At 34.5% G+C, this 16,468-nt stretch overlaps 1 protein-coding gene across 1 annotated transcript in view; it reads left to right on the plus strand.

Annotated features, from left to right (window-relative positions):
- Positions 1-4,064: 4,064 nt before the first annotated feature.
- GAS2 (growth arrest specific 2) overlaps positions 4,065-16,468 on the plus strand; it is a 119,137-nt gene continuing 106,733 nt past the window's right edge. The window contains exons 1-2 of the mRNA XM_035012458.1: positions 4,065-4,291; positions 14,773-14,894. Of these exons, the coding sequence (XP_034868349.1) occupies positions 4,147-4,291; positions 14,773-14,894 (267 nt within the window). The 5' untranslated portion in view covers positions 4,065-4,146. The remainder of the gene's footprint in view (positions 4,292-14,772; positions 14,895-16,468) is intronic.

Here is a 16,468-nt window from a genome sequence, read left to right on the forward strand (position 1 = left end):
GACTTTTTTTAGTGATTTATAGTTCTATAAAATATTTCTATTTTGTTACAGAACTATTTTTGTTTTTAAAATATGTCAATAGGAGTTTTATTTTGGCACATTTTCTATGAGGATGATTGAAGTTTAGCTAGTACTTATCAGATATAATATACCAAAAACTGGCACAAATATTTAATCTTCGAATTATATTTGAGGTATTTGCCTCCATTGTACCCACTGGAAAACTCCAGTACAACGAGAAAGTCATCCAACTGGAATAGAACAGCTATTAAATAGCTAGACAGTGGAGTCAGTATTTGACCCCAGCACTTCTGATTCCCAATCTAATATTCTATCCACTAATCAAGCTTCTTAGTGGATCTCATAGCAGACAGTAGTGATATAGTGTTTATAAATTTATTCTTATTTTTCTTTCTTTCCAATTGATTTTCTATGTAATACATGTCAGCAAAGTCTAGAGATAGACTGGAAACCATCTTGGTAGTAATCAAAGCACACCTCTAGGGGGCGTGAAAGCATACGTTTTTTTCAGAGTCAAAACTATGATGTCTTCAACTGGGATTCTGGAGCAACAGACTAAACAGTCTTTAAACATGTGATATTTTACTTATGGAGTCATTAATTTTTTCTTCTTCCCCTGGGCTAGTTCAGTCTCATCATAGTCATAATGGTTATTCCAGAATCAGTTCTACTATGGAAAGAAAGAAAAAATAATACACACACACATTCTTTGAAGAATTCTGTATTAAATTTCTGCATGTTTTTCCCTTTAAGTTTTATTTTTCTGAATTCCAAATCCCGAGGGTTGAGTTATTCATTTTTAGATAGATCCATACAGCTTGGAGAAGCCATAGTTCAGAGAGTCATAGAAGCATTTGAGTCCTTCTGTTTCCAAAGCAATTGGCTTTGCTTAGTACTTACCAAAGTCACTTATCAAGCTTTTAAAATATTTAGATTATCTGAATTTTCATGGTAACATCTTTCAGTGTTTAGATATATTATATAAAATATTTTTCTTTCCCCAAAACCTAACTTTTTTTCAGTCTAATGGATCCTTAATCATTTTATTTCCCATCTTTAAAAGCTACTCCTTGGCATCTCTTTTGGTTTTTGAAAATTTTTGAATAATTCAAAGGATCAGAAATTATCTTTTTGTTATAGTGTGTTCTTTGTGATCTAACTCAACTCATCCAGTTGGTTAAAGTTGAAAATTCTAAAAAGGTTACAATCCCGTAGTGATCTTTTTATCTGAGTAATATAAATTTGATTGTTATTCATACCAGTTTAATCACTTCGATTAGAAACTACTTCACCATGGGATAATTCTTCCACACTCCAAAGTTTGATCCTAACTGGATTCATTTCTGTGTTTCCTATTCATGTCTCTGCCATGTTTAAATCGAAGACTTTGTGTAGTGACTTTCAACTGAACCACAAAGTCATGCTAGATTTGATGGTGATTTGAAATATGAAAAATGGATCAGGAGAATTTGGGTTGAAATCCCGATTTTTTTTTTCCCAAGGCATGTAAACATAAAAGTCCCTATCTATGACAGTGACTTTAGGTGTCCATATATTTGGCATATGTTTAATTGTTTACTTCTATCACCTGCTAATTACCCACTAAACCTTCTTTCTCCCACTTTGGCTTCCTGGGGAAATATAATCTTATTATTGTTTTTTTTCCCCCTTTGTATGTAATTTTGATTATATCCGAAGCAGCATAACAAAAATTGCTTAATTACTCTTATTGTTTTTACTTACTGATCATCTATAAATATTAGAAGATAGCTTGAATTACATTTCTGGCAAAATACAGGACAGACTACATGAGAAGTAAATGTGCCACTGTCAAGGAAAAGAAAAACTTCACTGTTTGGAAGGACTGAGGGGAAGGATTGTGTCCCTCTGGCTCATTGCAACTGTTACATGCCATTAGGCTTACTGTAAACTATCCCTTGATGAATTCTTTGCTGGACAATGAGCTTAAGAATCTGAGGTGTCTTCTTGTTTTTACAGAGCAAAATAGGATTCTGGTGCTTAAATGAAAGTTTGCAGAGCACATAATAGGATGTAGATAAAGTTACTGAACTATCACATCTCACTTTCAGGAAAGTAGTGGGAGAGATTGTGTCTTGAGAAGAAAGGCATTTTAGAGGTAACCCTTTTAAGATTTCAATTAGTTATTTAAATGTATGAATCATGTGCTTAAATGTATTATTACTTAAATGTTTGTCCTGAGGCTAGCTAGCCTAGAGGAATCCTAACCAGCCACAGGGAGATGTCTTGTTTTCCTGGGACTGGACCTATTTTTAAAAGAACTGGAGCAAAATGTTTTAGATTTCTGGTATTTAATCGCAGGCTTTGGAGAAAGCTTCAGGACATTATATGAATAATATAATTAACTGCAAAAAAATAGGCAATGATGATATTCTGGCTTCTGTAATGATAATTTAGTAACATATGACAAAATGTATTAAATATCTTTCACATTTGCACTGGTTCACTTTAGGTAATTAGATATATAGAGATTTATAAAAAATGTTTTCAAAGATAATTTTTGTTAATTTTTTTGCAAAAAGTTATTCCAAAGCATAATTGCTTTGGAAATGAAATTGCCTGTTTTTAAATTATATGTTTATGACGCTTTTTAGGTGTTGACTCACGTTACCAGTCTTTTCTAATATTACACCAAAATGTTTGGGAGACAGTCACATTTTGCAATTTTCTGAACACCAATGTTGTCTTATTTTTTTTTTCCAAAAGCAGTCTTAAAAGGCAAAAAATTAAGCTATGCTAAGAGAATTAGAGTTTAATAAGAAAAAAGGAATATTATGTAAAGAATAAAACTGACAGAAGTGTATACAACTTATATTGGTAAATTTAAAATACCATAAATATTGAAATATAGCTGAAAACCCCATTATATCCTATCATACTTCTTTCCAGCTGCAAATATTTTCATTAGTCATACAACAAGTGGTTATTTCATATGCACTATTTATATATAGAATAGAGTCCTACACATTGTTAAACTGATGAGTTTGTTTACCTTAGCTGCTTCAGTATTACTTCTATAGTCTTAGGTCCTATAAATGATGCATGCAAAGTGCTACATTCAAGGCCAAGTATATATTCAAACATCCTTTCTACAATCCACGCAGGGGACTGTGCCACTCATAAGGTGGTCGGGTTAATGAAATCATCTTTTATTTTATAGAGCTAAGACATTTCACTACTTCTACTCTAAAGATGATTGCAAGCAAAACTAGTCTGTAAAATATATAAAGTGGGAAGACAAAAGTAAGATCAAAGAAAACCCTATGGCAGTATTTATTAGGGTTGTGTGTAATTCTCGTGGGTTCTTGATGAATCTATTTTGTAAAATGTTTCATTCTGGAAAGAATAATGGTCTTAGAGTATGAAGACCCAGGTTCAAGCCTGACTCTGCCATGATCTGGTATATGATCTTGGTTAAGTCATTTATCCGCTCTTGTTTTTTTTTTTTTTCATTAACTCTAAGATGAGAAAAGTGTAGTAGGTACTCTTTGAAAGCACCTCCTTTCCTGTCTCCCCACCAGTTCTCTAAACTATGAGTCCATGATAGTTTACCCATATGCAAAGAACCAAGTGCTCTGCTTAATCTCACAGGTAATAGTTTTAAGAAAAGTCCTAAGTTTACAGTAAATCGTACAAATTATGTCATTGCTTGCACTCAGTACTAAAATTCTGTGGAAATCTATGGTTTCAGACATTAGCCAAAACATTGGAGTTTACAATTTGGACACTAAAATTTTAATCAAGCCCTTTTTATTACTTTTGAATAAGTGGAATTTCTTGCCTTACAAGCTGACTTTTTCCAATATAATGTTTTACATGAGCTTAGAGCTTAGTGTTGGATTTTTCTATTTGACCTTAGATGGCTGGCGTTTCCTACCAGGTGTTTGGTCGAAAGGGATAGGCCCAGTACAGGAAAAGCAAATAGTGTCTCATGGGGTTTAATAATTAATAACCTGACCTGTCATCAAAGCGTCCATGGACCTTGTTCCTTACTATGTCATGGGCAGAAAGATTTTAACAAGAGACGTCTATGTAAAAAGCAACTGCTCTTTTGTTTCCAAAACAGGGATTACAAGTGGATAAATAATGTGCACTGCTCTGAGCCCAAAGGTACGCAGTGGACCTGGCCTCTCGGATATGCATCAGTATAGCCAATGGCTGGCGAGCAGACATGAAGCTAACTTGCTACCGATGAAGGAAGATCTGGCCTTGTGGTTAACCAATCTATTAGGTAAGGTTATAAGATCTCATCTGGGGGGCAAAGATAACAGTTTTTTTTCCTCTCACCTCATGTCGTGTCCTTCACCTAGGCACGTGACAGCTCCTTGGGAAGAACGATTTCATTATTTGGATTTTCCATCTGGGCAACCTGAAACATGTGGAAAATTTGAATGAATTTCTCAATATCTCTCACATGAACTGTGCTTAGTAATTCCAGTGTCACTCACAGAAGGGTGGAAATGTATGGCCAAATTGCTTATTTCATCTATATGCTGATCTGATTGATTTTGGATTTTTCTTTCATGCAGCTGACCACTTTGACTTGTTCTTTTGACGTTGTACTCAGGCCACAGTCTGTGAAATTCTGACTTCCAAAACTAGATTTCTTTGCCCTACTTTCATAGCACACCTTCTGAAACTGCTGAATGCCCAAGCTCTAGTACAAAAACATCTATCCTTTGTCTAAATGAGCTAACTGGAGTCATCCGACCTTGAACTGAAATTTTTCTTCTCATTTTGCTTTTGTTTTTAAGCATTCTTCTAAAAGTTGTCTCTGAGAAACATGCTACCTCATGCTAAGGCTGCATCTTTTTTTTTTTTTTCATTTCTATTGTGCCCTCATATTCATAGGATAAAATTTCAACCATGTGCAAAATGGAATCATACATTTAAAGGATCATCATCTAGAGCAGTGCTGTTTTTACCAGTAGTTTTTCACAGAGAACAGAATGAAAACCTGAGGGAAGGACCCTTATAGACACGTGAGAGAGAAGATTTGAATATTGAGTAAACATAGAATTTATATGGTGCTTTATCATTTGCAGAAGGGATTTCACCAACATTCTTATTTAAAGAATCCGTCGAGGCAAGTATTTTTTTTCTCCCCACTTTCTAGCTGATGGAACTAAGGAGCTTAGTGAGGAGCACCCTGTTTATCTAAAGTGCTAGCAAGGTTTTAACAAGGTTCAGCAAGAATTTAACACATTTTAGCAAGATGTTCTTTTTGCTCACCATGGCTCTGGGGTTTTGCGTGGCTGTTACATTTTTTTAAGCCTTCATCTGAAGGGTAGATGTCTCCTTTTTCCTCAGTGTGTACACTATTTTGACGCCTCTATGTAGTGTAGCCGGAGCTGCTGCCTATGGGTGTGCATGGCTCCCAGCCACAGGGTAAGGGCAGAAATGCAGAAGGCATTGGGAAGACCCTTCACTATGCTATGGAGCTATATCCACTAGAAGGAAGGGGCTACCGCCTTTTAAAGACATCCCTACAAAGGAGCAGTTTTTATCTTCATCACATACAGGGAGTCAAGTTTGTCTAAGCAGATGGATTTTTTCTTTCTCTTTCCCTCTTTTTTATTTTATTTTTTATTTTTTTGTCTCTCGGGGATTCACTAATGATTGTTACATAAGTAATTGATTATTAACTTTGAGCCGTCCTCAACTATGGGCTATCTCAAGTACAGCGGCACAGAGTGGGACTTAGGAGCACAGACTTGACCCTGTTGTGTTTGAGCCCCAGATCTGCCACTTACTAGCAATATGATCTTGGGCAAGTTACTCACCCTGTCTGTGCCTCAGTCTCCTCATCGGTAAAGTGGTAATAATAGTAGTGTCTCCTTTGCAGGGTTGCTGTCGGATTAAATGATTACAATAGGTGTACTACTTAGTGCTAGGCATATTGTAAATACTATATGCTTGTCATTGTTATTCCATTTACATACTTTTAATGTGATTCTTGTGGATAAGTTTGTATGTTCAACAAATATTTGAGTGTGCAGCATAATATGTTAGTTTAAAAAATGGACTCTGGAATTAGAATGCTTCAATTCAAATCTCAGTTCCACAAGTTACCAGCTCTGTTATACTAGGCAAATGTCTTAATGCAATGTGCCTCAATGTTGTCATCTGAAAAACAAGTATATTACTAATAACAACCTCATGGGATTGTTGGAAATTTGAATGAGATCCCCAGCTTTAGAATAAGACCTGGCACATAATAATCAACTAGCTAGTAAATACTAACCATTGCAATTAACTGTGTTTCAGACACAGTCTGATAAGTACTGGAGGGTAGAATAGTGATTGGGAATGAGTACCAGTTCTTGTAGGGCTTGGAATAGATTGAAAAAGAAGTATTTTAAATAAAGTGAATAAATAATTCATTAATTGGGCTTTTTAACACTAAAAAGCCCAATTGTTTTAAACACTAAAAGATATAAGTTGCAATAAGAACGTAAAAAGAAGGAAGTGGGAATGGAGTAAAACATCAGAGGGCTTGGGGTGGGGGAATCCCCTTTAAAAGGTCTTATATTTAATTGAGAACTGAAGAATAATTAATAGCTAGCTAGACAAAGCATGGGAGAAGAGGCTGAGTGGAAGGAACGGCATACACGGAGACAGGAAGGAGTTTGGTACCTTGGAAGAACTGAATGAAGGCTGGCATCAACAGCAGTGATCAAGAGGGGGGAAAGTTTCATGTGATTTGTTGGGGCTAGGTTGCATACTGCTTTGAAGACAGGGTTAAGGAGCTTTATAATTTATTGTATGATCAAGGAGGAGCCATTGAGGTGTTCTAGGCAGGGAAAGATTGTGATTATAGTATAGCATGATTGTGTAGGCATGTTCCAAGGTCCCATGACATGTCATCAAAGCCATCATTTGGTGAATATGATCATTTACAAAGCAGTTTAACCAGGGTAAGCAGCACAAGACATCCCCAAAGAATAGAGAGTCAGTGTGTGTGTAATGGAAAGATCCTTGTACCATAAGTCAGGAGACCTGGCTCCTAACTTGGTGTCAGGAGACCTGGCTTCTGATTCTGGCTCTGCCACTCAATAGGAAATTTGCCCAAAGTCACTCAGCTATCTTTTCTGGGCTCAGTGTCCTCAACCATAAAATGAAGGGCTTGGAGTGGATGATCTCTAATGTCCTTTCCAGTTCCAAAAGTCTAGGTTTCCAAGAAATCCATCTCTTGAGACCTACTTTGAGATCATCAATATGCATAAACAAGGAGAAAGCAATTTACATAAATGAATAATCTTTCTTTTAAAGAAGAAGAGTTTTTTTGATGCTAGTAGTTGGTAACAAAAATGGCTTGTGAATTTTTCTCAGAAAAGGAATATTCAAGATATAGTAAAGTACAACCTTGTGTTGACTTAAGTTCATAAAAGTAGATAGATAATAGCTTTCAAGTGAATATCCTCATGGTAACTTAGAAAGTAGACCAATAACTTGAGATTATTTTAAAGTGGTAAAACATTTGGAGTTAAGAAAATACACTATGTACTAGAATGGTGATAATAAGGAGGGGAGAAAAAATGTATGGTTATGTAAGAAGATATTTTTATTATACATAATAGATATATTTAGAATTCACATATTTTGGAAATGGAACCATTAAAGTAAATTTTAAAATTATTATTGACCATTTTATCACCTCAAATATTTGCAAATTTACATTGTGTAGCTCTCTTTCAAGTCTTATTTTTCATCTATTTGAAAGCTAGAGATGTTTTGAAAATAGTTTCGAAGTTGATACTGTCTCTGTGTAAAGCATCTGCATTTTTTGGATAGGTAGAAATTTACATACTAAATTAAAGCTTTTAATTAGATAATGATGTGGACTTACTTGTAGAAAGGCTTTCTGTCTCTTTTTAGTAATACTTGATTGAAATATAACTTTTTTTCCTTTTATGTCTTTCAAAAGGAGTATTAATGGTTTTCTAAATTCATGTATATCTGGCCCTATATATAAAATGTCAACTAGAAGGTGTAGTTTCTTAAAGAACACTCAATATGTATTCAGATTTTTTTGGTAGATAAAAATGTTTGATAGAGAAAAAATTATTTCATTGGTTCATAGGCCGGTATTCACATTCATGCCATATATGGAGGTATAATACATAATTTTCAGGTACTATATACTTACTTAATCAGTGACAATAATAAATACCACTTTACGGGCGCCTGGGTGGCTCAGATGGTTAAGCGTCTGCCTTCGGCTCAGGTCGTGATCCCAGGGTCCTGGGATTGAGTCCCGCTTCGGGCTCTCTGCTCCTTGGGAGCCTGCTTCTCCCTCTGCCTCTTTCTCTCTCTGTCTCTCTTGAATAAATAAATAAAATCTTTAAAAAAAATACCACTTTACATTCTTAGGCATAGAATTAAAGCAACAATGGCAAATTTTTAGATTAAAATTTATATATTAGAATATTAAATGCTAGCTATGTTGTGATAAATTAACTAGTTAAGATGAATAAATAGTTACTTTAGTTGGGATTTGTTTATGAGATAGCATACCAGTTTGATTCATGAGATCATCATGTAATGCTTACTGACTGCTCACATATCCTTGGAAATATACACTAATGTTGTTGAAAATAGTCTTTGTAGTCCAAGTATGTTTTCTAATAGCTGGCACCATGGTGCATTTTATGACCAACTTTCAGAAAAGACAGCAAATGAATCCCAAAGATCCCTTTATTCTTCCCTATAAAACATTTCTCTGGCCATTGTCCTCTGCTATACATTAAATGTATACATTTCGTCTTTATTTTTGGTCTTCTGTCTTGTTACTTTTGTTCATGAACTTGCTATTGCCCATTTACTATTTAACTGTGTCCTTAGGACATATTTGAGCACCAGATGATTATACAAATAAATCTTGGGGAGACATTTAATTGTTACTTTGAATAAGCAGCATGTTATTAAATTAACAGTCCCAGATTATAGCATCACCCATCATTCAAATATATGAGGCACATTCTATGAATTTCATGATTGCTGATGGAGTATTGAAGATTGTTGTTGGCTTCACTTTGAAATGAATACACTAATGTAAATATTCTCAAATTGTTTATTTCACTTGTCTTTCTTTAATCATTTGAAAATAATGGTCTACCTTTATTTGGTTATTAACACTATATGAACCATATGGCAATATATTTTTGAGAGAAGCTTTTAGTTATTAAGCATCAAAGAAATTGACATTGTTTTTAAAGATTATAGATTTTTAGATTATAAGTATATATGTATTTGGATATATGCAGGGACTTTGAGTAAATTATAAAATATATTACAAATTACATTATGTTCAATTGATTTCACTTAAATTTAGAAATGCATCATAATAATTGATACTATGGTGATTTACCCTTTGTCTGACTTTCCCTACATGCACAGAAAAGAAAATCCAGTTGTGATATGCTTAATATGATCAATAAATAATATTTCAAAAATTTCAGTTATTTCTAAAATTAATCATATTTCAGCATTAACAAGTTAAGCACCTATTTATTGGAGTTGCCGCTGTTAAACGCAACTGCTGTCTAATGAGCTTGGAACAGCTTTCCTTTCTTTTTTTTTCCTAAAGCCCTTTACCAGATCCTTATCCTGCAATGGTCTCATATTCTTGATATAGTCAATAAAAATTCCTTAGAAAAGGTGATATCTTATGCTAGTTCAAAAGTTTAAAGAATCAAATTCATGTTCACAAATTGACACCTTTCAGAGATGATAATGCCTCATTTTTTTACCCAATGTTTCCAACAGAAATAGCTTTGTCTTTTCTTGATAGAAATGCAGGGTAGATACTTTGAATCAGCAGGGAGCAGGTGTTGATCTAGGGCTTCTGGATATAACGAATCATTTCCTATCTCCCAGCCTTCAAAACACTGAATAATCTGAGTTAAAACAGCAGATGAGTTGCTTTGAGCTCTCCAATTAGAGAAATATACGAGGATTAAGAGGTACACTTGAGTTTGCGGTAGAGTTGGGTCCTGTCTGCATCAGCTTTAGAGATGATATATACACCAGTTTTCTGCAGTGAATCAGGCCACACATCAGAACATCTTGAATGACTTTCTCAGCCATTCTCCAGTCTACACCGTGGACTGCTCTTCAGTCTTTAGCAACAGTATCTTCAGCCCCAAGCGGCTTTTGTTTGTTGTTGTTGTTTCAGAAAGGCTTTGTTGGAGTTCTACAAAGAAAAAGGCAATAGAATTAGGGAGAATACTTTATTATAGAAAATAGCTATTTGTGTATTCAGCAAATATTTGTTTAAGTAGCCAAGCATAGTGGCTAGGAGCATTAGACTCTAAACCTAGATATCATGGGTTAAAGATCCAGATTCACTGAGTAAACCTAGATATCATGGGTTAAAAATCCAGATTCACTGAGTAATTTTAAGCAAATTACTTAATCTAATACCTCAGTTTCATCATCTGTAAAATGGATACAATAATAGCACCCATTTCACAGATTGGTGAGGAGATTAAAAACATGAATACATGTAAAGTGCCTGGCATATAGTTAAGTCTCAACTGTTAAATACCATTATTAGATGTTATCATATCTTAGGAACCTGAGTTTAGTACTGCTAACTTACTGGGAGGAAAACTTTTTTTCTCAGCAAAGTAGAAGGTAAAAAGGATTCTTTTTCCAGGTGGCTTCAGTCTAAAACACTACTGATTGATACTTAATCAGTATGGAAATTATGGCAAGCACATACTTCTGGGAGGAATGTACTGATGTGTATAAGCATGTGTGCTGATTTAGTTACTTGGCAAAAAATTTCAGGCAGATCTTTATTTCGTATTATTATGCCCTAGCATTTTATGAGGAAGTGACTAACCACAATCTTTAACCAAATTCCCTGATCTTTGTCTATTGGCAAGCTGTCAATCATGCTGAATTGGTGGTATGAAGATCAGAGTCCACAATTATGAACTCAAAAAGTAAAGATATTACTTCTAGACTAGGCTATTTTTTTTTTAAGTAGGCTCCATGCCCAGGGTGGAGCCCAACATAGGGCTTGAACTCACAACCCTGTGATCAGGACCTATGCTGAGATCAAGAGTCAGAGGCTCAACCAACTGAGCCACCCAGGCACCCCTAGACTAGGCTATTTTAGATTAACCTTCAAGTCAATACTCTTTACACTCCAGTGTGGGTCAGTCGGTACTCCAAGATGATTTAATTGTATCTATTCATTGCCATATCTTTTCCTAAACATACCAATAACATGAAAGGACAGAGCTGGGGAAGAAGTGATTCTATGATTCTAGAATCCTACTGCATCTAGTATTTATAATCTAATGTCTCAAAAAAGCTACACAATTCTGATTAAAGAAGATCTGGTTTTGCCTAACAGAGGTATTTAGCTTTTTATAATGTTTACTTGAGAAATTGTAATTAGTGCTTCATATAGCTTGTTCTAATGGACTTGTCATGGTTAAATTGAGCTAAATTCATGTGATGATTTTTAAAAAATTTTTGGTAATATTAATATAATAAGAGTGAGGTAATATATCATTCCATATAAAGATTATATTGATCTCTTACAATTATAAAGTATGTTTAAAATGTGTATTTTATGATTCTTTGGGTGGAAAATATGTTACATATGAAGATTTAAAAAAACTTCTCCATCTTGCATTTTTCCTTCATTTGAGGCAGTATGTTTCAACTATAAAGTACGTAACTGTGTCTGTTTTAGCAAAAAAAAAAAAAAATCCAACTTTTGGAGCTATAAAATATACAGAATTGAAAGCTGAGCCCTAATATATTTTTCATTAGATACAGATGTTTAATGTAAATTCTTTCTTCAAGTATTCATGAAAATCAGAATAACTAAAAATTTTCAGGTATAATGCATAAAAAGTAAAAATCATACCTTTTGGTAAATTGCTAATAACTTTTTAATGAAAGGCATTTTTCTTTTTATACTTTACAAGTTCTTTTAAATTCATTGTAATCATCTTGTCACTTAACATTATGAATAGAATCTTTAAATTGCCATGGAATGTAATGAAATATGAATACCTAAAGACCTCTTTCAAATGTAGAGAATCTTATAACTAATTTATGAAGGAATCATTCAATAATTTGGAGTAAAATTTATCTTCTTTACCTTGAAATTTAATTGATAATTTTGAAAATATTTCTAATATTTACTTTTCATACTTATTTCCAAAATAACTTTCTTATTAGCAAATGCAGGCCAATATGGTGTATGCATAGTACAAATTTTGTTGTGCTCACTTTTTGTATCTTGAGAATATTACTTTCATTCCTGAATTAAGTTGAGCTGCATACAATTTTGAAATAATAGTAGGTTTGTATAGGCTACTTCTGTGGTGAGTAGTTAGAGCTACTGATGTTTTGCCAACTGCAGAAGTCATTATCCTTACTGGGGACTAAAATGCAAAGTATCCAGTAGGGAAAAAAGAACATTTTTAAAAAGGTAATTTTCTTTCCTTCTTTACCTGCCCTTCCCCCAAAACGGTAAAAAAAAAATTTCAAACGGATGTTTCTTGAAATCCAAATGTATTACATATCGTGTGTTGAACTTTAAGCCAGTGGTTTATCTGTTGTTCCAGTTGGGTTATATTTAAGTGTTCATGGAATTGAACTGCATGCATTTTTTCTTAAGATAAAAGCTAATCCTATGAGAATCTTCATATAAAATTTTAAAGTGTTCCTTTTTTGCTTTAACTTAACTACTTTTTACAAAAATAATATCCAACATTTTGTCAAAGTTTTCCAGCAGTTTATTTCTTCATTTATTAATTTACATGTTCACTGAACATATTTCCTAGGTACCTACTATGATAATAACATACTTACATCTGTAGGAACACACACACACACACACACACATACACACAACATGCCCCAAGAGGTTTGAGGAAGACATGAACTTTACACAGAACATATTAGTAGCAATAGAAGAGGTTTGATAAGTTGCCAAAATGAGTGATGCTTTTGAACACAACCATATAGAAAAGAGATCAGTATGCACTGGGAGAATCTCTTTCTGGATTTCTGATTAAAGGAAAGCTAGGGCTTGGTCAGGCAGATACAAGGGAAGAGGACATTGTAGGCAGGAGCCATGCCAGGAAGAAAGGCTTGACAGTAGGAATGAGAATGTCTTGCTGGAGGAACTGTGAAGGCAGGGTGCAGACCAAGAATCAAGGAGAGTATAAGGATGTTAGATTAGAAAGGTGGGTTAGAGGCATAAGGGTCAGCCTTTGGATATGTTCAAGTGGATATATTTCATATTTTGGGTGGAAGAGAAGCCTAGGGACTATGCAATGAAGAAGAGTAATGACGCGGTGAATGTGGTGTTTAGCAATAATAATTTTAGCAATGAGTGTGATATGTACTGGAGAGAGAAGTTGAGGACAGGGAATAGCCACTGTTTTTGTCGCCAAAGGTTTAGGTATCAAATCATGAAAATTTTTATTACGATTATGGTACTGGAAACAGAAGAAAGCATGAATCTACAGGACTTGTGACTAATATGTTATAGGAAATTAAAGCAGGGAAATAAAATATGCTGAAACTTAGAGAATTAGAGCACCAGGAAAAGGAGAGAGCTTTGGGGGAAATGAATTTGAGGAGCATATAAGAAAAAAATTAGTGGGTTTATAAGGCTGAGGGAAAGAAGGAATCAGGAGTGACAGGTAGAGGGTTTCTTATGGGGGGTGATAAAAATGTCCTGAAATTGTTCGTGGTGATGATTGCACAACTCTGAATGTACTAAAAGCCACTGAATTATACACTTAAAATGGGTGAATTGTAAGGCATGTGAATTATATCACAATAAAGCCATTACAAAATTAAAGGAGAAAAAGAAACAAAATATGTTTTGGGAGAATATAAAAAAGACAACCTTTAACTGGTTAAATGTCAGGGATAGACAACTGTTAATAATGTTCATAAGAGCAGTAGTAGAAGCTGAGTGGTTTTGAGAAGAGAGAAGAACAGAGACTGAACCTGATAATCCACAGTTCAAAGATGGTGGCAGGGAGACGGAATGGTTAGAGAGGTAGTCTTTCAGAAATGATCACTTGTATTGGTTTTGCCTGCATTACCTTAATCAGGAAAACAAATTCAATAGAACTTAGAAACGTGGTTTATACATTGACCACACTAGTACAGTTGCCAATGGTGGTTGATTTTTGATGTAGCATGCCTCTATTTCAGAGTAAAGAAAAGAGAGCTTTGGTGTTCTTGTCATCAAAGACATAAGCAAAACACAGAATGACGATTCTGCTTTCTGTCTTTGCCTTGCAGCCCAGAGTAGTTGAATGGGCTATTGAGGATGACAACTGAATGAATCTCAGAGGTCAGACTGTACAATCATTGGTAAAACAGTTTGAGTTTCATTGACTGGTTGGTTTTTATTCCTCTTGATTGCCAAGTGGTGGGACTTTCACATAGGATATCATTTTGCCACTTTTAACGTGAAAGAAAATTTTTATGCAGTTGAAATTATGTTATGAAAATATAAAATGTTTGGTTCTTGCCACTAAAGGAAAACATAAAATTCCAAAGAAACAATTCTTTCCTTGAGTTCCCATCCCAGGTATATGTAACTCAGCTGGAACAGAAATTTTGGTGATAAAAACTGTGTCAAATACGTTGGCATGAATGTCACATTTGCATTGGGGAATGATTGTGTTTTTATAATGCTTCTTTTTGTTACTGTAGGGAAGGAGATTACAGCAGAAACTTTTATGGAAAAATTGGATAATGGTGCCTTGCTCTGTCAACTTGCAGAAACTATGCAGGAGAAATTCAAAGAGGGCATGGATGCTAACAAGCCTCCAAAGGTAAAAGACCCCCAGGCAAAAATCATTCAGGGGGTGGATTACATTTATAGTTGCTTATTAACAGAGTTTTAGTATTTTGTTGTCAATGGGTATATTAATATGTCTATTAACAAAACACAGAGAGTGCATTTTAATTAGGCAACATGTTATTTGAACTCTAATTACATAAATTACATAATCCTTTTGGTAAGTCTAATTAACTAGAAGGTTATGGAAATTGATGGTATTAATACAAAACAAGGACTGTGTATAAACTGGTTGAATCTGATGTATTGATTACAAATTTAGCACAGAAATGATTTATGTCATCAGGAGGTGAAAAAAATCTGGGCAAGAAATGTTTACTAAATAGGTCTTTGTTTCCAAATAGATCATTATGGTGGATTATTAGAACAAAATGTCTAGAGTGTATGATATATTTTTTTAAATAAGTTGTAGCATTGAACTAAGTCACTTCAAACAATTTTTTTTTCTAACTGCTCAGATTTCTGCACATATTCTTTTTAAAAATTTATTTATTTGAGAGAGAGATATATATATAGAGAGAGCGAGCATGCTGTGCACATGCAGTTGGGGCTGGGAGGGGGACAAGGGCAGATGGAGAGGGAGAGAGAGAATCTCAAGCGGACTCCCCACTGAGCATGGAGACCAACCTGGGGCTCAATCCCACGACAATGAGATCATGACCTGAGCCAGAATCAAGAGTTGGACACTTCACTGACTGAACCACAAAGGTGCCCCCACATAATTCTTTTTTGATTATTATAAGCACATAATGAGAGTATGGTGCTTGATACTTTTTGAAGGAAACAAAATAGATGACACTTTTCTTAATTTTTAATAGAGAAGGAAAAAGGTAAAGAAAAAATAAGGTTAAAATAATGTTGAAAACAGCTTTAAATGAAATGAAAATGAAATTGAAATGAATGAAATGAAAATTTTAGGAATTGTTAGATTGGCTATAACTCTGGCAAAAAAAAATCCAGTAAAACTGATAACTTATGTATAGTTTCTTTATGATTGCCGAACTAAAATTAGAACACATATCAAGCTCCTTAAAATCATGTATTTTTTTTTACAGCACTGTACTTACTTTGGGGGTTATATTTCATATCACTCTGTAAAGTACTATATGCTATTATACAAAGTCTCTCCATTTTTTTTTTTTCACCTTAAAAGCAGCTCTGTGAAAGTATTAGTTAATTCAGTGGCTCCCAAACCTTGCTGCACTTGAGTATCTTTAAAATTTACTCAGACTGGGCTCCCGTACCTGAACATCCTGATTTAATCCCTATGGGGTGCAGCCTGGGGATTGGGATGTCTCCAAAGCTCTGCAGGTGATTCTAATGTGCAGCAAAATTTGGAAACCACTGTGTTGGTATTTTTTTTTCTCTTTCGGATAGATGCAGACTAAGTGGTCTGTGTGAGATCCCCTGGCTAGTAAGTGACAGAGCAAGACTTTGATATGGACATCCTCTTTCTGAGCCTGGTGCACCTCATTTTAGCTCACTGCGGGTAGTATAGACATGAAGAGATTGTGAACATGCTCATGTCACACTTAATGTTAGGACCCT

The sequence above is a fragment of the Mirounga leonina genome, unplaced genomic scaffold, assembly GCF_011800145.1.
Source record: "Mirounga leonina isolate KUSES-001 unplaced genomic scaffold, KU_Mleo_1.0 Mir_166, whole genome shotgun sequence".
Lineage (NCBI taxonomy): Eukaryota > Metazoa > Chordata > Mammalia > Carnivora > Phocidae > Mirounga > Mirounga leonina.